We start from the raw sequence: 26,648 nt of genomic DNA, 5'->3' as shown, positions 1-26,648 counted from the left end.
CTTGGCAAGCTGAAGTGCTTCACACTGTCCTATTTCAAAGGGCTTTTACTGCAGGAAGCATCCCGTGCCTCAGATTCTCTCTGGACAGTAACAACATTACCAAAATGAGCTTCTGAGCCGCAGAAAATCCACGGCTCTGGCTCCTGCTGGAAAGGCACACCAGGACAGGCCCAAGTGCCCATGGAAATTCCAACAGCATTCCCAGCACAGCCCTGGGCTTTGCAGGAGTCCTGACTAAAGGATGCAGCTCAGCCAGATCCAACTCATGAATTACAAGATGCTGCCAACCATAACCGTGACAGGTAAGAACAGGCCGAGAACAAACCCAGGGGTTTCTGTAAGAAAACTGACACCCAAAATGCATCCTTCCACATCAGACACAAAAATACTCTAAAACCTGAACTGAATGAAGGCACCAGGTCCTAGCAATCCCCCGGTCTCGTACAAAAAGGAGCTGCCAGGAGCTGAAGGAAGCTGGGAAGAACATTCCCCACCCACCAGGAGTGGGTGATCCTGCACTCCCAGTGCCTGCACTGGAGCAAGGGGAGATTTTGGGCTGCAGGTCTTCAAGCAGGAAATAAATCAGCTCTGGGGCTGGGTGTGCTCTGCTGCTCCAGGATCCCATGTCCTTCCAACCCCTGTCCCCTGCTCAGAGAGGAAAGTGACGTTTATTCCAAAGAGCGATGGCTCAAGAGGGGGATTTTGTCTCGGGACCTACTGGAAGGTGCCACCACTTCCCCGCTGGGCTTGGCATGTTCTTAAAGCAGGAGCTGGTGAGCCCAGAGCTTCCTGTGGTGGCTTTTGCTTCCTGGAGGACGCCAAGGAGGGATCTCCTCCAGCCTACGGACACGAGAGCCCAGCGGTGACAGGGAAACAATCCCAGCCCTGGCGCTGCTGGAATGCCAGAGGGGACTGCGAACTGGGAATATCCCCCATGAGGAGAAGCAGCACTGGGATTCAGCCACGGGCTGGGTTCCAGGGCCTGAGCCGAGCCTGGAAACAGGGACAGCACTCCCAGCTGGCCCAGTTTGTGCCAGGCTGCTGGCAGGGCAGGGAAAGGGAAGGGAAGAGGGAACACGTTCTGGGACACCTCCACTCCCACCCCAGGGCGAGGCAGAGCTCTCCTGCGGGCAGGACGCCGTGACATTGCTGGAAGGAGAGGCCAGATCCCAGGGGCGATCCCAGATCCCAGGCTGATCCCAGCACAGCAGCAGTGCCCCGAATACCTCTGCTCCCCCCGGGCTCTGCTGGGACAGGGCTATTCCTGGAGCCCCCGGGGAGCTCTGTGCAGTACTGGTGTTCCAGGGCAGTGCTGCCCACCCAGACACCAATCCCGCATTTTCTCTCCAAACTACTGGGAAACCACGTCCTGCTGTCCCCAAATCCCTGCAGTCCCGGCTCTAGGGGCTTTTGCCCCGGAAGCTTTTCAAGCCAGGATTGTTCCCTGTGCTCCAGTGACAGCCAAAGCCCGGGGTGAGGCAGGTTTTGTTGGGAAGGGTTTGGATTTCAGCTCGCAGGCAGCAGAAGCCCCTCTCTGCTCAGCCCTGCTGCATCGCTGGCACCAGCAGAACGCCCCTGGCAAAGGGAGGCCTGAACTCCTGCACGTGGAACAGGAAAAATCCTCCAGCGGGCTGGACACAGCTCACAAAGAGCAAAAGGAGGCAGGGCTAATTTAAATTAACTGCTACTAAACAAAATGCAGAATAAATAGACGTTCAGGCATGCCTGACATGAGAAGAATGCTAAGAAACAGCATTTTGATAGCTTTAAACCAAATCACAGGAGAAAGCGGGTTTGGGGCAGGGTGACCACAGGGCTCCCAGTGCTCCCAGTTCCCAGCAGCAGCTTTCTGAGTGGTTTGGGGTTTACACAGCCACGAAAAGAGGGTTTTTTCCCTTATTAAGGGGCACTCAGTGTCATTTCCTCATACACAGGAGGCCTTCAGCCCTTCTAAGCTCTTTACTGTCACTACTGAAAAGCAGAGGTGAATTTAAATGTGTAACACCTCCAAACCATGGCCTGGTTACGTTCCACTTTCCCATTAAGAGACAAAATCAAAGCAAGGGCAGAAGCACCTAAAAATATTCCTGCACTGAAAACTGGGATGTCTTAGGGGTGACCTGAACAGGGGCTCTGGAAGGTTTCTTTTTCTGGCTGTGATTCCAGTCCCTGTCTCCCTCTGGAGCCTGAAGACACCGAAGGCATCGGGAGAATGGAGAATAGGAGAGGATTTTCTTGGATCACTCCAAGATGCAGCTGGGCTCAAAGAGTGTCCAATTTAATTCATTTCTGGTAGGGAGGAGTGAGGCTGCAGCAGAGGTTTCTTGAGACAGCCAGGAGTGAAGGAGCAGGCTCTTCCCCAGGAATCACTGGGGAGGATGGAACAGGAATGTGCAGAGGGAGCTGCAAGAATCCCTTGATGAGGCAAGGGCAGAAAGGCCTCCCAAGAAGGGGAATTCAGAAGGTCTTTCCAGCACCTGTTTCCTCTCCCCTTCTCCCAAGATTCCGGTCAGAGCAGGAGCTCTGCAGAGTTCTCCAGGCTGCATTTTGTCCTTTGTGCTTCCTTTCATCCTCAGGCCTCCAGAGCTCCCAACACCAGCACTGCAGGGATTCCCCCAGGTGGAAATGCAGCAATCAAAACTCCCCTTCGGGGGGGAGGAGGGGGCACCCTGGCCAGGCCTGGCAGTTCCAGCCCCTCTACTCCCACCAGAATCACCCCCTGGACACCCCAGCCTGCTCCAGCGCCAAGGAAAAGGGGGCGCAAGATCCCTGCTCCAGGGCACAGCTTCCCTAAATCCCGTGTTTGCTCACTGGTTTGCAGCTCCGAGGTGCCCTCACACAGCACCCCCAGAGCTCGGAGCCTGAGCAGGAGCAGAGCCCCCCCAGATGCTCCAGCAGCAGCAGCGGGGTGAGGGAAGCCAGCCTCGGCATTCCCAGGAAAGGCACCAACACTGCCTGCCACTCCCAGCTGCTGGTACATCACTGCCCTGTGGGGTTTTTTGTCCATTTTTGACAATCCCAGGGTGGTTTGGGTGAAGGGACCTTAAAGCCCACCCAATGCCACCCCTGCCACGTGCAGGGACACTCAGGGGCAGAGAGGTGGCCCTGCATGCCCCGGGCTGCCTCTGCCACGGGCTCCAGGGAAGCTGTTCACGAGCTGTCAGAAAATCCCTATTTTTGGAGCACGAGCACTCTGGGATTCAGCACCCTCCTCTCCCCGTGCATCAGCAGTGAGAGCTGCACCGTAATTACAAGCAGCAATTAAATCTGTGTGTAATTGCCTGAGCACCAGCACGGCCCATGCAGGTCAGCATTCAATTACAGATCTGCACGGGCAGCCCAACAGGGCCACTGTCCCTCCCAGCTGCCCCCAGCGCAGCCCCGGCTCCTCAGCCCCAGCTTCTCAGGAAAGCATCTGAGGAGTATTTAGGTGTAAATTCCCCGTGGGAAGGGAGTAGGATCGGCCCTTACTGCGCTGCCATCACAAGCACTGGCTTCTCTTCCCCCCCCCAGTGAACTGCCACCTCCCTGCCAAGCTCTCCTGGTGGCCCTGGCTGGCAGAGCAGCAGCCCAGCCCCGAGGCAAACACTCCCAAAGGGCCCTGCAGAGACGATCAGAGCTGGCAGACACCTTGCTCCAGTGCCAGAGTTACATTTCCGCTCTCTAGGAGCGGTTTGTCACCTAAAGCAGCCCAGAGGAGGCAGCGAGAACTTAACGTTCCCATTAGGATAACACGAGGAGATTTAGCAATTACAGCAAAAGAGCGGAATGCAAGAAAAAATCCCCAAGAAAAGGAAAAGAAGGAAAACTAAACCCCCCCACCTGTGTGCCCTGAACACCCAGCCAAGCTCCTCAGAGGCACAGGGTGTTGGAATTCCATTTCCCACGGGCTGATGGATTCTCCCACCTGGATCCCAGGGCCAGACCAGGCACCACGAATCCCCGGAGCCAGCCCTGCCCGCAGCCCCGCGCTCCCATCGCGGGCACCAGCACCGCTCTGTGTTCACCTGCAGCAACACCTGGGGCAAACCCTGCCCGTTCTGGAGCTTTCATCCCGAATTTCAGGCTCCCGAAGATGCCAGGAGGTGCCCGACCCACAGAGGTGTTCTGGTGTCCACAAATGCCGTGCCTGTGCTCCCACCTCTGTGAGGCCTTTCCCTGAAAGCGTGCGAGGCTTTCCCTTGGAATCGGAGTTATTATATCCCATAATTAATTATTATTTATAGTTCTTAACCCGGGCCTGGCTCTGTATGATGAGGAGGCCTTTCCCCTTCTGTGGGGCCACCAGGGAGCTGCTGGAGGCAGGGGATGGCATTTCCAGGAACGGGGGAGGGACGATCCCGACTGCAGCCGTACCTCTCACTTCGATGGTGGCGTTGGCGACGGGAGAGCTGGAGAACACGAACACACACAGGTACTCCCCCGACTCCTCTGCTCGGGCCTTCGGGATCCTGCAGCAGGACAGACACAGCAGAGCTGCCTCACACCCCACTCTCGCCCTGTGGCCTCAATTAACACCCGGTAATTGCACCGTGTAACCGGGCGGGCCCACCTCCCCCCAGCACACACCGAGCAACACTTCCCTCCCCCAAAAGGCTCCCTGGCGTCCTTTTTTATTCATTCTTTTTAATCAAGCAAACGGCCCCTGCAGCTGAACACCAGCCCTGCAATAAAAGCAGTTAATCACACACAGAAACTGCTCGGACACACGGAAAGAGCCCGAGTGCTGACAGCACTGACTCACCGCAGCCCCGAGTTACAAAGCTAATGAATTTCAGACAAGCGGCTTTCCAAGGGCATCACAGCTCAAGAGCCACACTTTGACCACTGCAGGCAATGCTCAGAAGTGAGGAAAGGAAGGCCAAGATGGAATTGTTTGATGCTCCCCAGGCTGCCGTGCCCAGCGGTGGCACGGGGCTCCGGTTACCATCAATCATTCAGGAGCTGCAAACCGACACAGCTCAAGGTCTTCCAGCCAGGCAGCAGCTCCCTCCAGCCAGGAGCAGCCGCCCCGAGGCTGGTGAGGATCAGGAGACATTCATCCCATTGCCTGTGCTGGAAGAGGCAGCATTTTTAAGGGAAGCAGTTTAACCTCTAAATTCTGGAACTTTGTGGATGATAAAAGTACCCAACTCTGAAGTCCAAGCACCAAAAACATCTCACAGCCAAACAAAGTCACTGAAAAAACAGGAACCTGGGGCTTGGAGGCAAATAAATAGAATACAAAGGAGAAGCCAATATAAAATACCAACAAATGGGGGAGGTAAATAGCCTCTGTTAACCACAGCTATGGGATGCTGCTTGCCTGGGTCCTCACCGAGAAAACCTGGAATTCTGGATTTAAACTGTACCCAAAGCACAGCTAAGGACCAGATCCAATGCAAAACCAAACGCCAGGGAGAGCAGCCTAGGAGCGCTCAGGAAGTCAGGATCCACTCTGCAAATGGAAATCTGGGATTCCTCCAGCTGTCCCTGGATTGACTGCTGGCAGCTCCCACAGTGCCCCCATTCCCTGGGACAAGGGGACTGTCCTGGTCTCCCACTTCACTCCTTCCTCCTGCAGCAGTTGAAGCTAAAGCCAAGCCTAAACCTTCCTTTACAGAGGAATTTGGAAGGAAAACCCCAGGCTGGTTTGGAAGAGGTGCCAGAGGAGTCAGCAAGCCTTCCCAGGTGGTCATGGAGTGGCACTTGCACTAAGCCTGACCACCACTCCCATCCCGTTAATTGCTCGTTAAGGAAGAGGAGCCCCTAAAGCTCAGGCCCAGTGCTGGACACGGCACTGAGGAAGGGACAGGAGGTAATCAGGGAAGGGACTGAGGCTCATTCTTTCATTGTGAAATTAAACAGGTAATTCAGAGCGAGCTAAAGGGGAAAACAAAAGGACAAACTCGGACAAATCTTTATCAGAACCAAACCCAACTTCCACAATGCTGGGGATGAGAGGCTGCTTTGCTAAGGCCACGAAAACCTGGGACATTCCCTAATCCTGCGTCAGTGAATTAGGGGGGAAAGGGCCACCCTAGAGACAGAAAATAGCTGGGACCAAGTTGCCAGCAGGGGTTAAAATGTCCCTGAAGTGCTCTTCAGCTTAAGGTGGAACTGGAAGCTGGATTTGCTGTCCACCAAGGGGAAAAAATGGATGGAAAGAAAAAACAGGGCAAGGAAACCACAGAGGGAACAGACTCCGAGGGAGCTTCACGTGATCCCACCAACCCCAGCCAAGGCCTGGGATCATCCCCCAGCAACACCTCAGGGAACACATCCTCCCTGTCCCCAGGGCAGGCCTGACCCAGCCCATTCCTGTTCCAGCCCCGATGCATCCATCCTGAAGGAGAGCCGGCCAGGATCCAACCCACACATTCCCGGAGAAGCAAACCACGCTGTGTGTGCCTTACCCACACCCCATGGGAAGCCCGGAGCAGAGCTCTGGAGCTCAGCCTGCAAAGCTCGGGATTCATGGAGTGTCAGCCACAGATCCCAACACACCCGAGCCACCCCGCCCGCCCTGGCCGTGGGAACCCCGTGTCTGTTCCCCCTGTGCCCCGCATGGTGCCAGGCACTCACTCACTTGTACTCGGTGGTGTTGGAGGGTTTCCTGGTGCCAGGGATCTCCTCGCCGTTCTTCACCCAGTAGCTGGCGGCCAGGGGGCTGGGGCTGCTGGTGAGGTTGCACTGCAGCGTGACAGCCACGCCGGCCACGTGCAGCACCACGTCCTCGCTGGCGTTGATCCGCGGCTCTGCAACACAGGAGCGCCCATAGCAGCCGGCCCCGGGCACAGCGGCCGCTACTCTACGGTGGCACGGGGAGCGGGAGGGAGGGCACTACACGGGGAAGGGCACGGCACCGCGGCGGGTGGGACACAGCCACAAAGCACAACCAACCACACAGCTCAGCACTGCCCGCGGCAACGCGCGGGGCCGCCGCTCCCGGCTGCAAACGGAGAATTGGTTAATGGTTTACTGGAGGGCTCCCAGCACCACGGATGTCCAGGTGACACCAGCAGCTCCTGGCACCACTTTGCGTCCGCCACAGCGAAGTCCTGGGGCTCTGAAAGTCCTGTGTGGGAGACCTCAGTTACTCCTCCAGAAGCTTCTGGCTGGCTGGCACTTCATTCTTCGCCTTGAGGTTGCAAACAAACCCATTTTTATACAAGCAGCCCTCAAATATAGGCTCCTCAGTGACACTCTGGATGTGCCCCCTGCCCAAAGGCTGATGTGTGCTGAAGTGCACCCAGGAGATCCCAAAGGGGAACAGCAGCGCGGGGAAGGCAGGAGCTGCGGGAGGACGGGCGAGGGCAGTGCCCAGAGCCTGCCAGTGCAATGGAAGGACCCGCAGCAGGGCACAGGCAGAGCTGCAGCTGCTTCGTTTCCGAAGGAGCCTCGAGCACAAACACAAAGAACAAAACAGCCTCGGTGCTGTATGAGCAGAGCCCGGGAGCTCTGCCCTTCGCTGCCTGCTTCGGGGCCCTTCCAGTGCACAGCTTCGCCTGGCAGCACCGAGTTCACCCTGGAATGGCTGCGGGCACTGGGCTGCTGGAATGGCTGCGGGCACTGTGCTGCTGGAATGGCTGCAGGCACTGGGCTGCTGGAATGGCTGCGGGCACTGGGCTGCTGGAATCACTGCGGGCACTGTGCTGCTGGAATGGCTGCGGGCACTGGGCTGCTGGAATCACTGCGGGCACTGGGCTGCTGGAATGGCTGTGGGCACTGGCTGCTGGAATCACTGCGGGCACTGGGCTGCTGGAATCACTGCGGGCACTGTGCTGCTGGAATCACTGCGGGCACTGGCTGCTGGAATGGCTGCGGGCACTGGCTGCTGGAATGGCTGCGGGCACTGGGCTGCTGGAATCGCTGCGGGCACTGGCTGCTGGAATGGCTGTGGGCACTGGGCTGCTGGAATGGCTGCGGGCACTGGGCTGCTGGAATCACTGCGGGCACTGTGCTGCTGGAATGGCTGCGGGCACTGGGCTGCTGGAATGGCTGCGGGCACTGGGCTGCTGGAATCACTGCGGGCACTGGGCTGCTGGAATGGCTGCGGGCACTGGGCTGCTGGAATCACTGCGGGCACTGGCTGCTGGAATGGCTGCGGGCACTGGGCTGCTGGAATGGCTGCGGGCACTGGGCTGCTGGAATGGCTGCGGGCACTGGGCTGCTGGAATGGCTGCGGGCACTGGGCTGCTGGAATCACTGCGGGCACTGGCTGCTGGAATGGCTGCGGGCACTGGGCTGCTGGAATGGCTGCGGGCACTGGGCTGCTGGAATGGCTGCGGGCACTGGGCTGCTGGAATCACTGCGGGCACTGGGCTGCTGGAATCACTGCGGGCACTGGGCTGCTGGAATCACTATGGGCACTGGGCTGCTGGAGTGGCTGCGGGCACTGGGCTGCTGGAATGGCTGCGGGCACTGGGCTGCTGGAATGACTATGGGCACTGGGCTGCTGGAATCACTGTGGGCACTGGGCTGCTGGAATGGCTGCAGGCACTGGGCTGCTGGAATCACTGTGGGCACTGGGCTGCTGGAGTGGCTGCGGGCACTGGGCTGCTGGAATGGCTGCGGGCACTGGGCTGCTGGAATGGCTGCGGGCACTGGGCTGCTGGAGTGGCTGCGGGCACTGTGCTGCTGGAATCACTGTGGGCACTGGGCTGCTGGAATGGCTGCGGGCACTGGGCTGCTGGAATGGCTGTGGGCACTGGGCTGCTGGAATGGCTGTGGGCACTGGGCTGCTGGAATGGCTGCGGGCACTGGCTGCTGGAATGGCTGCGGGCACTGGGCTGCTGGAATCACTGTGGGCACTGGGCTGCTGGAGTGGCTGTGGGCACTGGGCTGCTGGAATGGCTGCGGGCACTGGGCTGCTGGAATGGCTGTGGGCACTGGGCTGCTGGAATGGCTGCGGGCACTGGCTGCTGGAATGGCTGCGGGCACTGGGCTGCTGGAATGGCTGCGGGCACTGGGCTGCTGGAATGGCTGCGGGCACTGGGCTGCTGGAATCACTGTGGGCACTGGGCTGCTGGAGTGGCTGTGGGCACTGGGCTGCTGGAATGGCTGCGGGCACTGGGCTGCTGGAGTGGCTGCGGGCACTGTGCTGCAGGAATCGCTGCGGGCACTGGGCTGCCGGCTGAGAGCCCTGCTGGCCCCAGCTCCTGCAGGCCCCTGCTGCTCTCCAGCACTCACAGCTGGGCCATTGCCAGCACGGGCACGGGAGCCGCTCCCCAAACTTGGCAAAAAGACCTTTCTGCCGCAGGGCCTGAGCCTCCCACCGGCTTCGGAGCGTTCTCTGAAAAACCCCCTCACGCAGGATGGCAGAGTTTGAAAAGTTCACAATTCTTGCTGTTAGCCTTCCAAAAAACCTGTGTTTAGTGTCAGCCTGGACTGCAGGCCACCCCAGCAGGCCCAGCTGCTGTGTCCCCTGCCTGGGATGGGAATTCCAGAGGCGGCAGCTCCAGCTGCTCCCTTCTCCCACCCCTCTGGACACAGGGGGCTGAGGAAGCAGCAAACACCTCCCTGATTCCTGCAAGTCATGCAGGGAGTTTCCATCCCAGGAGCTCTGGCGTGCCTTGTGGAAACAATTTGGGATATAAATCTATGATCCACGGAGTCTCTGGAACGCAGGTTATGAAACGCAGCGACAGGATGGAAAATACCAGTCGTGTCAGAACCATCCCAGCTTTCCACACAGGGAACATCCCTGTATCCCGTGGCACATCCTTACATTACTGCCCAGGGAGGCAGGGAGAAAAAACATCCACCCACTGATAAGCTGGAGCATTCCAGCCCTGGATAGCCATTCTTAAACTCCTCCTTCCCCAGCTCTTTAAATCATTCCTTAACCCCAGGAACGCTGCAGGTGCTGTTGGTGTTACCACGCTCTTGCCTCTGTTTCTGCCTCGTTTCTCCCCCACGGGGCATTTTATCCTTTCAAGGACTGTTTGGGCCCAAAAGGGCTGTGTTATTCCCGTGTTCTGCACCATTCCTGGCCTGAGCCGGGCTCTTTTCCACCCTCCTAGAGCTCATCTGCATTCCCACAGAAACACTAAGAGAGCTCTGGGAATATTTTTGGAGTGTGTCTGAAATAGTAACTCAGCGGCTGACCTGCAACCTTTTCGGTTTTAGTTTAAGCAAAACTGAAGGCAGCTGCAGTCTCATTTCCAGCTTTACCTGCATTTGGTTATTAGAGAAGCAAACTGATGGCTCGATCTCCTGATTTAATTCCAGGAGACAAGCTGGAACAGTGCGACAGCAGCAGCTGAGGAAGGATGCTCACCTAGAAAATCACTGTCTACACATCACTTAAAGCGCCCGTTTTATGTAAGCTCGGCTTTTACAGTCAAAACCCAAGCAAAGCACCTAAAAAAACCCCCAGCAAGTGCAATTCTGGTTCCAAATCCGGAGTGAGGTGGAAGGCAGATGGTGGCTCCTGGGTGCCAGATTTCCCTCAGCAAGTTGGTCTCTGCAGAGGCCAGGCATGCAGCCTGTGCTCTGTGGCACTGTGGGGTGACGTGGGTGCCGCCAGCTGGAAATTCCAACTCCGCCGAGCCCGACAATTCCCATCTCCCAGCCAGGCCCCCGGTGGAACAGCTGAGGCCATCTGGGCAGGCTCAGGTAAGAGTCTCCACGCACAGGGACACCTGGGGAACCTCTGCTCCCAGCAGGGCCAGGCAGGGTTGATGTCCACGGGCTGCAGGAGCGGCTCGGCTCTCTGGGCACTCACACATGCACGGGAAAGGCACTCGGGGCTTCCATCCACATGTCCCAGCAGGGCCCCGGAGCAGAGTCACCCCGGAGCAGAGTCACCCCGGCACAAGGCACTTGGCAGCAGGTCAGGACACAGCTCCCAGCTCCCAGCAGCAGGGGCAGCCAACGGCGTTCACGGAGAGAGGAGAGGCTGGACTGCAGTCCCTGCAGCAGCTCAGGGCGAGGGAGGGAGGGAGGGAAGCAAACCCCCTTCCCATACGGACAAATCATCCCAGCAGCTGGTCCCAAAGCCTGGCTCTGCACGTCAGAAGGGTTTTGTCCCTCAGAGTCCCTCGGCAGCACCGGGGACTGTCCCACACCAGGGCGGGCAGGGTGCAGGGCACAGCGCCCTTCCCAGCAGACACATTCCCAGGTTTGTGCCAGGGCAGGAGCATTTCCCAGGATGAGAGGCTTTGCTGCTGGGGCCATGCAAGCATTCCAGCCCTTTGGGAGCCCAAAGGACACGGGAGGGCCGAGGGGCGGGGCTGAGGCTGAGCAGGTCCGGCTCGGGGACCCGGGGCCGCTCCAGCACCGCAGTCTGTCCGTGCCACCGGGGCCACCGGGGTCACCGGCCGTTTGCCCACGTGCACCAACGCTGCTCCCGTTCCCAGAGGGAAGGTCTCTGATCCAGCAGTGCCAACAGCAGCACCAGGCTTTGGGGACAGCTTTGGAGGGGGTTTCAAGGTACCCAAATAAATAATCCAATGCAGAGTTGGGGTTTTGTACCCAGTGCGGCACAAAAGGGTTGTTTAGGCACAGAGCACAAGAGCAAGCCCACGCTTTTGCTCTGCTCTTCTGTCAGCTGAGGACACTGAGAAGCCACCCAGAAGTTGTTCTCCTGTACCTCCACACTGCAGCTTTAACCCCCTCTACCTGTAGCTCATCAGCCATTTCCTCAGGCCAACGCAAGCTCTACATCTGGCCCTAAACTCTTCTCCACCCAATGTGACCACACTAATTCCCAAATCCAGCTGGGACGAGGAGCAAAGTGAAGGCAGAAACGCCTCGTCACGACCAAAAAGCCATTCTGGGCCAAGCACTCTGCTCTCAGAGCTTTGCTGCTGCACCCTGGATGGGGTGACTGAGCTCAGGCTGTGGGTTCAGCTCTGGGGAGGATGTTCCCCCCTCCTTCCATGGGCTGGGCTGGGAATGGCTGCACCACCTCAGCGCTGCTGCATCAGAGAACTCCTTAGGAACGTGCTGCTGGCCAGGAAGAGAAAGAAACACCACGACTTCATGGGAAAATCCAGACACGAAAGGTCACGTGGAACTGAAAGGGAAGGATTTATCCAGAAGTAGATATGTAACCAAAACCAGGTGAGGAGGCATTCCCAGAAACTCCAGGAGAACAGAAGAAATCAAAATAAAACGGTTAGAGCTGGGAAGAAGCCAGAAATCAAAGAGAAAGGCACTCGTGGAGAAGCCAGGGAGGCTGGAAACCTCCTACAGAACGAAGGGGAGGAGGGAACAAACACAGATCCACCAGCAGGCTCCTTTCTACCACACATCCCGAGGTTTTCCCGAGCGGTCCTACGGAGAACACACACCGAGGGCACACAGGGGCAGCACCACAGGCGAGGAGCAGCCCGCGGGGCGGGGTGGGTGGGCACAGCACAGGGTGGCACAGGGTGGGGACACGGGGGCAGGGTCACCAGACTGCCTCTAGACACTACAGTGCCACTACTGGGGGCCGGACTCACTCTGCAGGACGCTTATAGTAGCCTGGGCTCGAATCCACGTAATGGAGGGGTTTTGCCTCAAGTCATTCCTCCTGGGGTCGTTGCTGGCCCTGCACTCGTAAGTCCCAGAGTCTTCCAAGGTAAGGCGGGTTACTCTCAGCACACTCACCCCATTGGCCCCGTAGGCAGTGTTTATGGTGACCCGGCGCTTCCGAGCGCCATCCCACAGCTGTTTGAAAGCCTCGGCGCGGTTGACTTCCGCATACCACCACTGGATCTCTGGAGTGGGGTTCCCAACCACATCACAGTACAGTTCAAAGGCGTCCCCCGTGAGCTTAGTTTCTGACATGGGCGACTTGACAAACCCGGCTGCAGGGAGGGGCAGCAGAAACGTAGTGACAGAGCGGCAGGAAACAACAGAGCTCGCACACAACAACCACAGCAGCGGGGCACAAAACACAGTTAGAGACATGGCATCGGCTGGGGCACGGCTGGGCACCCACAGCACGGCTGGGGCACCCACGGCACGGGGCAGGGAGTTCCCAGTCCTGCTGCTGACCCTCCCTCCCAGGGACTCCCGGCCGCTCTCACCCGTGGGAAGCTCGGGCCGGGCCAGCGTTAAGCGTTCCTTCGTGGCCAGGCAGCCGCTCTCAGAGGAGGCTTCTTCACCTCACCCAGCCACAGGGGCACGAGGGGGGAAACCCCAAAGCTGTGCCAGCTGTGAGCTCTGCTCTGACCGCCTCGCCCACCTGCTGAGGGCTCGCAGGGTGGGCAATTCCCCAGGATCCATTTTCCCGGAGGAGCTGCTGACGGCAGCTGCGGCACCGAGGGAATTTCAGCGGAGTGTGAACACTCACAGACCCAAAGGTTGCTTTGTTAGGAACCTCAGCAGTTCCCCCCCATTTTGGAGAGAGCTGCTGGCCTGACACCCCGTGCTCAGGCCAAAATCTCCTCAGTAGGGATATCCCAAACCCTGCAGTACTCACCAGAACACACACACACACACACACTACACTGGCCTTCAACCCCAATCCCAAAGATATCCCTGGAAAACAGCGCTGCCCCCACGGCAGGCCCCTCCCAAAACTGCGGGATTAGGACACAGCTGGGCAGCGAGGGGAGGGACAGCTGGGAAACCTCGGTCCGTGCCAGCCCTCGCTGGTTTTAGGGTGAGGGACGAGTCAGGAGGGTTTGGGGACTCGGAGCCTTGGGAAATTCCCGGCGAGCACGGAATGCCCTCTCCATGGTTTGGCCACAGGGGCACGGGAAGCTGGCACTAAAGGATGGCTGGAGCAGGAAAACCCCCCAGAGTCCCCAAAACACACGGGAAGTGTCCCCTGCTGGCACTAAAGGACAGGAAAACCCCCCAGAGTCCCCAAAACTCACGGGCAGTGTCCCTGCAGGCAGAGCAGAGGGGTGGAGCTGCAGGGAACAGCTACAGGGACACTCGAAATTTAAAAACTCACCCTCAAATTCCCTGATTTACGGACTCATGGGATCAGGGACTCCCCACGGGCACCGCCACCGGGAGGGGCTCGGCACTGAGAAACCCCAGAAAATCCCCCGGGGTGGCAGCGGCCCCAATGGCCACGACCCCCGATGGCCACAGGCCCCAATGGCCATGGCCCCCCAAGGCCACGGCCGCAATGCTCACAGGCCCCAATGGCCACGGCCCCCAATGGCCACAACCCCCAAAGGCCACGGCCCCCAAAGGCCACGGACCCCAAAGGCCACCGCCCCCAAATGACCATGGCCCCCAAAGACCACGGCCCCGAATGACCAAAAACCACGACCCCAATGCCCAGCACTCCCTGACTCCAATGCCCAGCACTCCCAGTCCCCAATGCCCAGCACTCCCAGTCCCCAATGCCCAGCACTCCCTCACCCCAATGCCCAGCACTCCCTGACCCCAATGCCCAGCACTCCCAGCCCCAATGCCCAGCACTCCCAGCCCCAATGCCCAGCACTCCCAGCCCCAATGCCCAGCACTCCCTGACCCCAATGCCCAGCACTCCCTCACCCCAATGCCCAGCACTGCCTGACCCCAATGCCCAGCACTCCCAGCCCCAATGCCCAGCACTGCCTCACCCCAATGCCCAGCACTCCCTGACCCAATGCCCAGCACTCCCAGTCCCCAATGACCAGCACTCCCTGACCCCAATGCCCAGCACTCCCAGTCCCCAATGACCAGCACTCCCTGACCCCAATGCCCAGCACTCCCTGACCCCAATGCCCAGCACTGCCTCACCCCAATGCGCAGCACTGCCTCACCCCAATGCCCAGCACTGCCTCACCCCAATGCCCAGCACTCCCAGTCCCCAATGCCCAGCACTCCCAGCCCCAATGCCCAGCACTCCCTGACCCCAATGCCCAGCACTGCCTGACCCCAATGCCCAGCACTGCCTCACCCCAATGCCCAGCACTCCCTGACCCCAATGCCCAGCACTGCCTGACCCCAATGCCCAGCACTCCCTCACCCCAATGCCCAGCACTCCCAGCCCCAATGCCCAGCACTCCCTCACCCCAATGCCCAGCACTCCCTGACCCCAATGCCCAGCACTCCCTGACCCCAATGCCCAGCACTGCCTCACCCCAATGCCCAGCACTGCCTCACCCCAATGCCCAGCACTCCCTGACCCAATGCCCAGCACTCCCAGTCCCCAATGCCCAGCACTCCCAGCCCCAATGCCCAGCACTCCCTGACCCCAATGCCCAGCACTCCCAGCCCCAATGCCCAGCACTCCCTCACCCCAATGCCCAGCACTGCCTCACCCCAATGCCCAGCACTCCCTCACCCCAATGCCCAGCACTCCCTCACCCCAATGCCCAGCACTCCCAGTCCCCAATGCCCAGCACTGCCTCACCCCAATGCCCAGCACTGCCTCACCCCAATGCCCAGCACTCCCTCACCCCAATGCGCAGCACTGCCTCACCCCAGTGCCCAGCACTGCCTCACCCCAATGCCCAGCACTCCCAGTCCCCAATGCCCAGCACTGCCTCACCCCAATGCCCAGCACTCCCTCACCCCAATGCCCAGCACTGCCTCACCCCAATGCCCAGCACTGCCTCACCCCAATGCCCAGCACTCCCTCACCCCAATGCCCAGCACTCCCTCACCCCAATGCCCAGCACTGCCTCACCCCAATGCCCAGCACTCCCTCACCCCAATGCCCAGCACTCCCAGCCCCAATGCCCAGCACTCCCAGCCCCAATGCCCAGCACTGCCTCACCCCAATGCCCAGCACTCCCTCACCCCAATGCCCAGCACTCCCAGCCCCAATGCCCAGCACTCCCTCACCCCAATGCCCAGCACTGCCTCACCCCAATGCCCAGCACTCCCTCACCCCAATGCCCAGCACTCCCAGCCCCAATGCCCAGCACTGCCTCACCCCAATGCCCAGCACTGCCTCACCCCAATGCCCAGCACTCCCAGCCCCAATGCCCAGCACTCCCTCACCCCAATGCCCAGCACTGCCTCACCCCAATGCCCAGCACTCCCTCACCCCAATGCCCAGCACTCCCAGCCCCAATGCCCAGCACTCCCTCACCCCAATGCCCAGCACTGCCTCACCCCAATGCCCAGCACTCCCAGCCCCAATGCCCAGCACTCCCTCACCCCAATGCCCAGCACTCCCAGCCCCAATGCCCAGCACTGCCTCACCCCAATGCCCAGCACTCCCTCACCCCAATGCCCAGCACTGCCTCACCCCAATGCCCAGCACTGCCTCACCCCAGTGCCCAGCACTGCCTCACCCCAATGCCCAGCACTGCCTCACCCCAATGCCCAGCACTGCCTCACCCCAGTGCCCAGCACTGCCTCACCCCAATGCCCAGCACTCCCAGCCCCAATGCCCAGCACTGCCTCACCCCAATGCCCAGCACTGCCTCACCCCAATGCCCAGCACTCCCAGCCCCAATGCCCAGCACTGCCTCACCCCAATGCCCAGCACTCCCTCACCCCAATGCCCAGCACTCCCAGCCCCAATGCCCAGCACTGCCTCACCCCAATGCCCAGCACTCCCTCACCCCAATGCCCAGCACTCCCTCACCCCAATGACCAGCACTCCCTGACCCTAATGACCACCACTCCTGGGGCCAAAGGCTCCTTGCCCTGCCTTTTTGGGGGTAAACTGTGGGTTTTTGGTGCATTTCAGAGTGCCTGTGCACTGCTGGAGCTCACCCTGCAGTGTGTGAGCGCCCTGGGAATCCTCTTATTTCGGGGAGTGTCCATAATTGGGATGAAAAGCCCTGAAAAGCCCTCGGGCTGCACTCCGAGTCCCTGAAGCCAGAACAATCATTTCGGAAGATTAAACCGGGCATCCAGAGCTCTCCTTGGCAAACCTTCCCACATTTTAAACCCCACATTTCCAGCGGGGTCAAATCCTCTCGGGGCAGCAACGTGCAGGGATTAGGATCGGCCCCGGCTGCCTTTGGTGCCTCTCCCCACAGCGCCGGGGATCAAAACTCTCTTTCCCAAAATCCCGGGATGAGCAGCGGCCTCTCCACACAAAGGATGGGGAAATTGAAGCCGCCAAGGGCAGCTCTGGGCTGACATTTTTGTGGTTTTGGCCACTCAGGGATGCCCGGGAGGGAGCTGCCTACAGAGAGCTGCAGTGTGCCCGCACCGAGCAGGAATGCTCACAAAAACCCCCAAAAAACGGGGGGGAAAAGGGGAATTATGGCAGAGGGGAGGCTGGGAAGGGAGGGAAGCTGGAATTCCATGCCCATCCCAGCACCGGGCACTTTCCTGGCACCTGGGAGCTGCCAGAGCCTGGCCTTGGCTTTCCTGGGCTCCTCCAGCTCAGCTCTGCGGAGACGGCAGCACCAAACACACACCCCAAACCAGAGCTGGGGCTGGGCCGGGCGCAGGGCGGGCTCCAGGGACTGGGCTGGGTCTAACCCCAGAGATCTGGGGCTGGGCGGGGTCTAACCCCAGAGATTTGGGACTGCTGGGGTCTAACCCCAGAGATCTGGGGCTGGCCTGGATCTAACCCCAGAGATCTGGGGCTGGGCTCAGTCTAACCCCAAAGACTGGGACCGTGCTCAGTCTAAACCGCAAAGATTTGGGACTGGGCTGGGTCTAACCCCACAGATTTGGGACTGGGCTGGGCCTAACCCCGAAGATTGGGACTGTACACAGTCTAAACCCCACAGATTTGGGACTGGGCTCAGTCTAACCCCACAGATTTGGGACTGGGCTCAGTCTAACCCCACAGATTTGGGACTGTGCTAGGTCTAACCCCACAGATTTGGGACTGTGCTAGGTCTAACCCCACAGATTTGGGACTGTGCTAGGTCTAACCCCACAGATTTGGGACTGGGCTCAGTCTAACCCCACAGATTTGGGACTGTGCTAGGTCTAACCCCACAGATTTGGGACTGGGCTCAGCCTAACCCCAAAGATTTGGGACTGTGCTGGGTCTAACCCCACAGATTTGGGACTGGGCTCAGCCTAACCCCAAAGATTTGGGACTGTGCTGGGTCTAACCCCACAGATTTGGGACTGGGCTCGGTCTAACCCCAGAGATTTGGGACTGGGCTCGGTCTAACCCCAAAGATTTGGGACTGGGCTCGGTCTAACCCCAGAGATTTGGGACTGTGCTAGGTCTAACCCCACAGATTTGGGACTGGGCTCAGCCTAACCCCAAAGATTTGGGACTGTGCTGGGTCTAACCCCACAGATTTGGGACTGGGCTCGGTCTAACCCCAAAGATTTGGGACTGGGCTCGGTCTAACCCCAGAGATTTGGGACTGGGCTCGGTCTAACCCCACAGATTTGGGACTGGGCTCGGTCTAACCCCAGAGATTTGGGACTGGGCTCGGTCTAACCCCACAGATTTGGGACTGGGCTCGGTCTAACCCCACAGATTTGGGACTGGGCTCGGTCTAACCCCACAGACTGGGGACTGGGCTCGGTCTAACCCCAAGCACGTGCCCTGGTCTGGGATTCCCAGCCCATTCCCTGCAGGAATCGCAGCACAAACTGCGGGAATCACCTCCAGCTCCCGAGCCAGCAGCTCCCAAAGGCCCCAGCCCTGCGAGGGATGATCGATGATCACCCCAGAGACGATCAATAAAGATCAATAAATCCTGGGAAGGAGCAGAATAACCCGGACCTGGGGTGCACCCCCTGTGTCTGTCAGGAAGGGAACTCGATAAAAACATCTGGGAACACCAGGAACACATCTGGGAACTCGACAAACACCTCTGGGAACACCAGGAACACATCTGGAAAAACAAGGAACACCTCTGGGAACTCGATAAACACCTCTGGGAACACCAGGAACACATCTGGAAAAACAAGGAACACCTCTGGGAACTCGATAAACACCTCTGGGAACACCAGGAACACATCTGGGAACACAAGGAACACCTCTGGGAACACGAGGAACACCTTTGGGAACACGAGGAAAATTTAATCGGGGTGCAAAGGGATCAAGAGCGACGGCCCTGGAGGAGCAGAGCGGGGAGAATTCCCACCGAGCCAGGTGGAAAAAAGGGGGTTTCAAAATAAAACTGCGCTTTGCCCCAAAGCCCAAGTTGGGGAAGGGAGATGTTAAGCCAGGCTTAAAGACGGCAAAATGCAGGTTTAACACACGCACACAAGAACGGACAAATTGGGAAGCAAAAAGAGGGGAAAACCAAGAACTGCCAAGGGAGTTTTGAACCCCAAGGAACACAGCGGTAGCCAAGCAACCCCCAAAAAAGCAGGATAACGCTCCCATCCCATCCTGAGGCTGCTGCTCCCACCTCGGCCAAAGCCCAGAACTGAGGGTTTACAAAGCTCAGGCGCAAAACCAAACCCGATCTCCAGCCGGGAGCCAGCACAAAGGGAAGCGCAGCTGCTGTGGGGCTGAACCGTTTGGAGCTCGGCAGAAAACCCTCCTGGAAAACCTCTGGGCACGCTGGAAGTTTGCATTTCGCTGCTCTCGGGCCTTTAGGAGAGCTCTGGAGGTTTAATTTGGAGGTTTAATTTTTCCTCAGCGGTGCAGCCCGATTTTTTAAACTCTTCAAGTAAACAAACAAAAATGCAGCTGGAAAAAGGAGACGCCCACTGGGCTGGGTTAATCAGGTGCTCTGGCTAATTAACACCTTTTCTTTCTCTTGATTAAGCGACAAGAGGTGTGAGGGTGGGAAAAGCTCCGCTTTGTGGGGCATTTTTACTCCCTTCGGCCTGGGAAAAGCACCCCATTAATGTTTTGTTCCTTTCCAGCTGCTCGCAGGCGCTGAAAATCTCGGGAATCAGTTAAACCTACAAAAAGTGGCAGCTGGAAGAGGGGGAAGCAGCTCAGTTCTGGGAACTGCCTGCTCCCACCCATTTTCCACCGGCTCCATGCTTTCCCATTCCCCTATCACCAGGCAGCACGGAATTAGAAAATTGGCATTAATTGCATTAATTTCTGCCGCATCCAGCGCGGCTTTAAGCCAGGCCTGAGGCGCCCAGGTGAGCCCAGACCTGGAGCAATCCCTGGATTTAATTCCTGCCGCCTCATCCTGCGGCTTCCCAGAGCTGGAGAGAGGCAAACATGACCCGGAGAGCATCATCTAAAATGCATGAGCGTTCCGCAGGCACGGAAACCTGAGGATTAAACATTCCCTGGATCCAGCCCAGCATCCCTCATTCCCCTGGGCATCACAAAGCCTCGGCGTGCAGCAGGTTTAGGGGCAACTTGGGTTTAAATCAGGGAATTAGGGCTAGAAAGGACACAGGGATCAGCTCCCGGGTTTAAATCAGGGAATTCGGGCTGGGAAGGACACAGGGATCAGCTCCTGGGGTTAAATCAGGGAATTCAGGCTGAGAAGGACACAGGGATCAGCTCCCGGGTTTAAATCAGGGAATTCAGCCTGGAAAGGACACAGGGATCAGCTCCTGGGGTTAAATCAGGGAATTCAGGTTGGGAAGGACACAGGGATCAGCTCCTGGGTTTAAATCAGGGAATTTAGGCTGAAAAGGACACAGGGATCAGCTCCCGGGTTTAAATCAGGGAATTCAGGCTGGGAAGGACACAGGGATCAGCTCCTGGGTTTAAATCAGGGAATTTAGGCTGAAAAGGACACAGGGATCAGCTCCCGGGTTTAAATCAGGGAATTCAGCCTGGGAAGGACATAGGCATCAGCTCCCGGGTTTAAATCAGGGAATTCAGCCTGGGAAGGACATAGGGATCAGCTCCTGGGTTTAAATCAGGGAATTCAGGCTGGAAATGACACAGGGATCAGCTCCTGGGTTTAAATCAGGGAATTCAGCTTGGGAAGGACATAGGGATCAGCTCCTGGGTTTAAATCAGGGAATTCAGCCTGGGAAGGACACAGGGATCAGCTCCCGGGTTTAAATCAGGGAATTCAGGCTGGAAAGGACACAGGGATCAGCTCCTGGGTTTAAATCAGGGAATTCAGGCTGGGAAGGACACAGGGATCAGCTCCTGGGTTTAAATCAGGGAATTCAGCCTGGGAAGGACACAGGGATCAGCTCCCGGGTTTAAATCAGGGAATTCAGGCTGGAAATGACACAGGGATCAGCTCCTGGGGTTAAATCAGGGAATTCAGCCTGGGAAGGACACAGGGATCAGCTCCTGGGGTTAAATCAGGGAATTTAGGCTGAAAAGGACACAGGGATCAGCTCCTGGGGTTAAATCAGGGAATTCAGCCTGGAAAGGACATAGGGATCAGCTCCTGGGTTTAAATCAGGGAATTCAGCCTGGGAAGGACACAGGGATCAGCTCCTGGGTTTAAATCAGGGAATTTAGGCTGAAAAGGACACAGGGATCAGCTCCCGGGTTTAAATCAGGGAATTCAGGCTGGGAAGGACACAGGGATCAGCTCCTGGGTTTAAATCAGGGAGTTCAGGCTGGAAAGGACACAGGGATCAGCTCCTGGGGTTAAATCAGGGAGTTCAGGCTGGAAATGACACAGGGATCAGCTCCTGGGGTTAAATCAGGGAATTCAGCCTGGAAAGGACACAGGGATCAGCTCCTTGGTTTAAATCAGGGAATTTAGGCTGAAAAGGACACAGGGATCAGCTCCCGGGTTTAAATCAGGGAATTCAGGCTGGGAAGGACATAGGGATCAGCTCCCGGGTTTAAATCAGGGAATTCAGGCTGGGAAGGACATAGGGATCAGCTCCTGGGTTTAAATCAGGGAATTCAGCTTGGGAAGGACACAGGGATCAGCTCCCGGGTTTAAATCAGGGAATTCAGGCTGGAAAGGACACAGGGATCAGCTCCTGGGTTTAAATCAGGGAATTCAGCCTGGGAAGGACACAGGGATCAGCTCCCGGGTTTAAATCAGGGAATTCAGCCTGGAAAGGACACAGGGATCAGCTCCCGGGTTTAAATCAGGGAATTCAGGCTGGGAAGGACACAGGGATCAGCTCCCGGGTTTAAATCAGGGAATTCAGGCTGGGAAGGACACAGGGATCAGCTCCTGGGTTTAAATCAGGGAATTCAGGCTGAGAAGGACACAGGGATCACCTTCCGGGTTTAAATCAGGGAATTCAGGTTGGGAAGGACACAGGGATCAGCTCCTGGGTTTAAATCAGGGAGTTCAGGCTGGAAATGACACAGGGATCAGTTCCTGGGTTTAAATCAGGGAATTCAGCCTGGGAAGGACACAGGGATCAGCTCCTGGGGTTAAATCAGGGAATTCAGCCTGGGAAGGACACAGGGATCAGCTCCTGGGTTTAAATCAGGGAATTCAGCTTGGGAAGGACACAGGGATCAGCTCCCGGGTTTAAATCAGGGAATTCAGGTTGGGAAGGACACAGGGATCAGCTCCTGGGTTTAAATCAGGGAATTCAGCCTGGGAAGGACACAGGGATCAGTTCCCGGGTTTAAATCAGGGAATTCAGGCTGGGAAGGACACAGGGATCAGCTCCTGGGTTTAAATCAGGGAATTTAGGCTGAAAAGGACACAGGGATCAGCTCCCGGGTTTAAATCAGGGAATTCAGCCTGGGAAGGACACAGGGATCAGCTCCTGGGTTTAAATCAGGGAATTCAGGCTGGAAATGACACAGGGATCAGCTCCTGGGTTTAAATCAGGGAATTCAGCCTGGAAAGGACACAGGGATCAGCTCCTGGGTTTAAATCAGGGAATTCAGGCTGGGAAGGACACAGGGATCAGCTCCCGGGTTTAAATCAGGGAATTCAGCCTGGGAAGGACACAGGGATCAGCTCCTGGGTTTAAATCAGGGAATTCAGGCTGGGAAGGACACAGGGATCAGCTCCTGGGTTTAAATCAGGGAGTTCAGGCTGGAAATGACACAGGGATCAGCTCCTGGGGTTAAATCAGGGAATTCAGCCTGGGAAGGACACAGGGATCAGCTCCTGGGGTTAAATCAGGGAATTTAGGCTGAAAAGGACACAGGGATCAGCTCCTGGGGTTAAATCAGGGAATTCAGCCTGGAAAGGACATAGGGATCAGCTCCTGGGTTTAAATCAGGGAATTCAGCCTGGGAAGGACACAGGGATCAGCTCCTGGGTTTAAATCAGGGAATTTAGGCTGAAAAGGACACAGGGATCAGCTCCCGGGTTTAAATCAGGGAATTCAGGCTGGGAAGGACACAGGGATCAGCTCCTGGGTTTAAATCAGGGAGTTCAGGCTGGAAAGGACACAGGGATCAGCTCCTGGGGTTAAATCAGGGAGTTCAGGCTGGAAATGACACAGGGATCAGCTCCTGGGGTTAAATCAGGGAATTCAGCCTGGAAAGGACACAGGGATCAGCTCCTTGGTTTAAATCAGGGAATTTAGGCTGAAAAGGACACAGGGATCAGCTCCCGGGTTTAAATCAGGGAATTCAGGCTGAAAAGGACACAGAGATCAGCTCCCGGGTTTAAATCAGGGAATTCAGCCTGGAAAGGACATAGGGATCAGCTCCTGGGTTTAAATCAGGGAATTCAGCCTGGGAAGGAGACAGGGATCAGCTCCCGGGTTTAAATCAGGGAATTCAGGCTGGAAAGGACACAGGGATCAGCTCCTGGGTTTAAATCAGGGAATTCAGCCTGGGAAGGACACAGGGATCAGCTCCCGGGTTTAAATCAGGGAATTCAGCCTGGAAAGGACACAGGGATCAGCTCCTGGGTTTAAATCAGGGAATTCAGGCTGGGAAGGACACAGGGATCAGCTCCTGGGTTTAAATCAGGGAATTCAGGCTGGGAAGGACACAGGGATCAGCTCCTGGGTTTAAATCAGGGAATTCAGGCTGAGAAGGACACAGGGATCACCTCCCGGGTTTAAATCAGGGAATTCAGGTTGGGAAGGACACAGGGATCAGCTCCTGGGTTTAAATCAGGGAGTTCAGGCTGGAAATGACACAGGGATCAGTTCCTGGGTTTAAATCAGGGAATTCAGCCTGGGAAGGACACAGGGATCAGCTCCTGGGGTTAAATCAGGGAATTCAGCCTGGGAAGGACACAGGGATCAGCTCCTGGGTTTAAATCAGGGAATTCAGCTTGGGAAGGACACAGGGATCAGCTCCCGGGTTTAAATCAGGGAATTCAGGTTGGGAAGGACACAGGGATCAGCTCCTGGGTTTAAATCAGGGAATTCAGCCTGGGAAGGACACAGGGATCAGCTCCCGGGTTTAAATCAGGGAATTCAGCCTGGAAAGGACACAGGGATCAGCTCCTGGGGTTAAATCAGGGAATTCAGGTTGGGAAGGACATAGGGATCAGCTCCTGGGTTTAAATCAGGGAATTCAGGTTGGGAAGGACATAGGGATCAGCTCCCGGGTTTAAATCAGGGAATTCAAGTTGGGAAGGACACAGGGATCAGCTCCCGGGTTTAAATCAGGGAATTCAGGCTGGAAAGGACACAGGGATCAGCTCCTGGGTTTAAATCAGGGAATTCAGCCTGGAAAGGACACAGGGATCAGCTCCTGGGTTTAAAGCAGGGAATTCAGCCTGGGAAGGACATAGGGATCAGCTCCCGGGTTTAAATCAGGGAATTCAGGTTGGGAAGGACACAGGGATCAGCTCCCGGGTTTAAATCAGGGAATTCAGGCTGGGAAGGACATAGGGATCAGCTCCTGGGGTTAAATCAGGGAATTCAGGCTGGAAATGACACAGGGATCAGCTCCTGGGTTTAAAGCAGGGAATTCAGCCTGGGAAGGACATAGGGATCAGCTCCTGGGGTTAAATCAGGGAATTTAGGCTGGAAAGGATTCCTGAAGGTCCTCTGGCCCAGCAAAACCCTCAGATCAGCCTAAGACCCTCCCACACGGCCCTGGATGCTTTGATTCCCGTTCCCTTGGAAGAAAGATGGGATGCTTCACTTCACGCTTTTGAAAACACAGCTGTGGCCACTTTTACGGTGCCAAGCTGATCCCAGCAGCCGGAATTCCCTGAGGAAAGCCATCCCAGCACAGCCCACAGAACATCCCTGGCAAGAGAAGCCCCTGGCGTGGGGCACAGCAAGCACAGCCACGTCCCCCCAGCTCCAGGAACTCCATCCCTGTGTGGCCTCGGAACACACAATTCCAGGGATTGCAGGTTACAGCCTGAAGGGGTTGGGAATCAGCTGAAGGCTGGAATATCCCACAGGGGAAGAAGAATCAGGACAGGGTTTATAAATGGCGGGTGCGTAACTGGCGGGGCCTGGGACACTCGGGAATGTCACTGCGGGCACGGGAATGTCCCCAAGGCAGCTCTGAGGCCCTGTCCCAGCTCCTGCCCCACTTCCAGCTCCTCCCTTCCGCAGCTCTGCTGGTCCGAGCCCATCATCTCCCTGAACCGGAGAATTCCAGGGCTCGGACCTCGGGAATTTAACGGGATTAAGGGTTTATTGAAGTGGTTCTGTCTTTTAGGGACATGCCCGGGTGCAGAATGGTTTTTATCCCACTGCAGACTCCATACCAAAGCACCCACTCCTACAGGAAGCGTGGACAATCCCTTTATTTATCCCAAATAAACCGCTCGGATCAGCGCTCCGGAATGAATAATAGATGGATAAAGATGGAACTGAGCCAGCTCTGAGCAACCTGAGGGGTGGATCCAGATCCACAGCAAGTGTAGTGCCTCAAAATGCCCGTTTCTTCCCGTATTTCAAGGGAAATATTAAGGAATGCCAGGGCACAGGTGCTAGAGGAGCTCCCACACAGCCGCCATCCCATTTAAATGGGTGCCACTGCCCTCCCAAAAAAGCCAAGCCCGGGGAACTTCCCGAGGCGATCCCACAATAATTCACAGAACCCCCCCGACACCAAAGGCATTCCAGGGGAATTCCAGCTTGCTCCTGACGGAATCACCTCCTGCAATTCCATGGAAAAGGCAGCTTTGGCTCACTGGGAGATTGCCTTCCTTCCGTGGGCAACTGGTCCCTCCTCTCCTAGAGGATTTTCCGAGGATTAAACCCCACCTCAGCTCTCAGTTCTCTGCTCTCCCCATCCATCTCCTCCCCGGCACATCTCGGGACACAAAGCCTTACAGCAGCTGCTGCTTTAATCCCTGGGGTTTTTTAAGGGAATACAGCAATACAAGGAGCACACGAGAATCCCCCTCCAAAGCAGCAGGAGCCAGGAGCAGAAAGGCTCCTGGAAGCTCAAAATCCACGCTAACAAGTGAAAGCCCATTCCCTGGAAAGCAGCAGGAAGGGATTCAGCTGCAGCAGGTGGAGCAGGCAGCAATTTCTGCTGTCCCCACGCCACAGCGGCTGAAAACCTCGAGAAATTGCAAAGCCCAGTAAATTTCTGCCTTAAAAGATACCGAGAACGCCTCAAACGCTGGTAAATAACAACTGCCTCGTGTCAGATGGGCTCTTTAAACCCCTCAGGCTGGCTCTCTGACGCCAGGATTTGCGAGAAGTGAAGGCTTTCAGTGCTCCCCAGCTCTCCTCTGACCTTTCCTGATCCAACGAATGGGCGTTTGCCGGGAGAGCGGCCGCATTTCTCTCCGGCACAGCAGCTCCCCAACGGCAAAGCTGCCTCTTTTCAGTCCCCCTTTTATTCCTTCTGCACAACGAGGCAGCGAAAGGACATTTTCATCCAGCGACCTCTCGACAGAAATGCCCTTTGCTGAATTGTGGGGTTATGTAATGGAGGCTGGGGAGAAGCTGTTCTGCCACAGAAATAATTCCTCGGTGCGTGCACAAGGAGTGGCTTTAGCAGAGGGGATAACGCGCTTGAGGCGCATTTCCCAGCCCGAAGCGGCACCTCCCGGCCCAAAGCGGCGCCTCCCGGCCCAAAGCAGAGTTTCCCAGCCCAAAGCAGAGTTTCCCAGCCCAAAGCAGAGTTTCCCAGCCCAAAGCAG

The 26,648-nt window shown here is 57.1% G+C and overlaps 1 protein-coding gene across 2 annotated transcripts in view; it reads right to left on the bottom strand.

The window, feature by feature from the left end:
• The window catches only part of NPTN (neuroplastin), a 51,581-nt gene that overhangs the window by 15,182 nt on the left and 9,751 nt on the right, over positions 1 to 26,648 (bottom strand). For both annotated transcript variants that reach the window (XM_048317401.1, XM_048317402.1), the window contains exons 2-4: positions 12,432 to 12,779; positions 6,569 to 6,737; positions 4,357 to 4,451 (exon numbers count right to left, since the gene is read on the bottom strand). In XM_048317401.1, the coding sequence (XP_048173358.1) occupies positions 4,357 to 4,451; positions 6,569 to 6,737; positions 12,432 to 12,779 (612 nt within the window). The remainder of the gene's footprint in view (positions 1 to 4,356; positions 4,452 to 6,568; positions 6,738 to 12,431; positions 12,780 to 26,648) is intronic.

Source organism: Corvus hawaiiensis, chromosome 13 (assembly GCF_020740725.1).
Source record: "Corvus hawaiiensis isolate bCorHaw1 chromosome 13, bCorHaw1.pri.cur, whole genome shotgun sequence".
NCBI lineage: Eukaryota > Metazoa > Chordata > Aves > Passeriformes > Corvidae > Corvus > Corvus hawaiiensis.
This window is presented reverse-complemented; position numbering and strand designations above follow the sequence as displayed.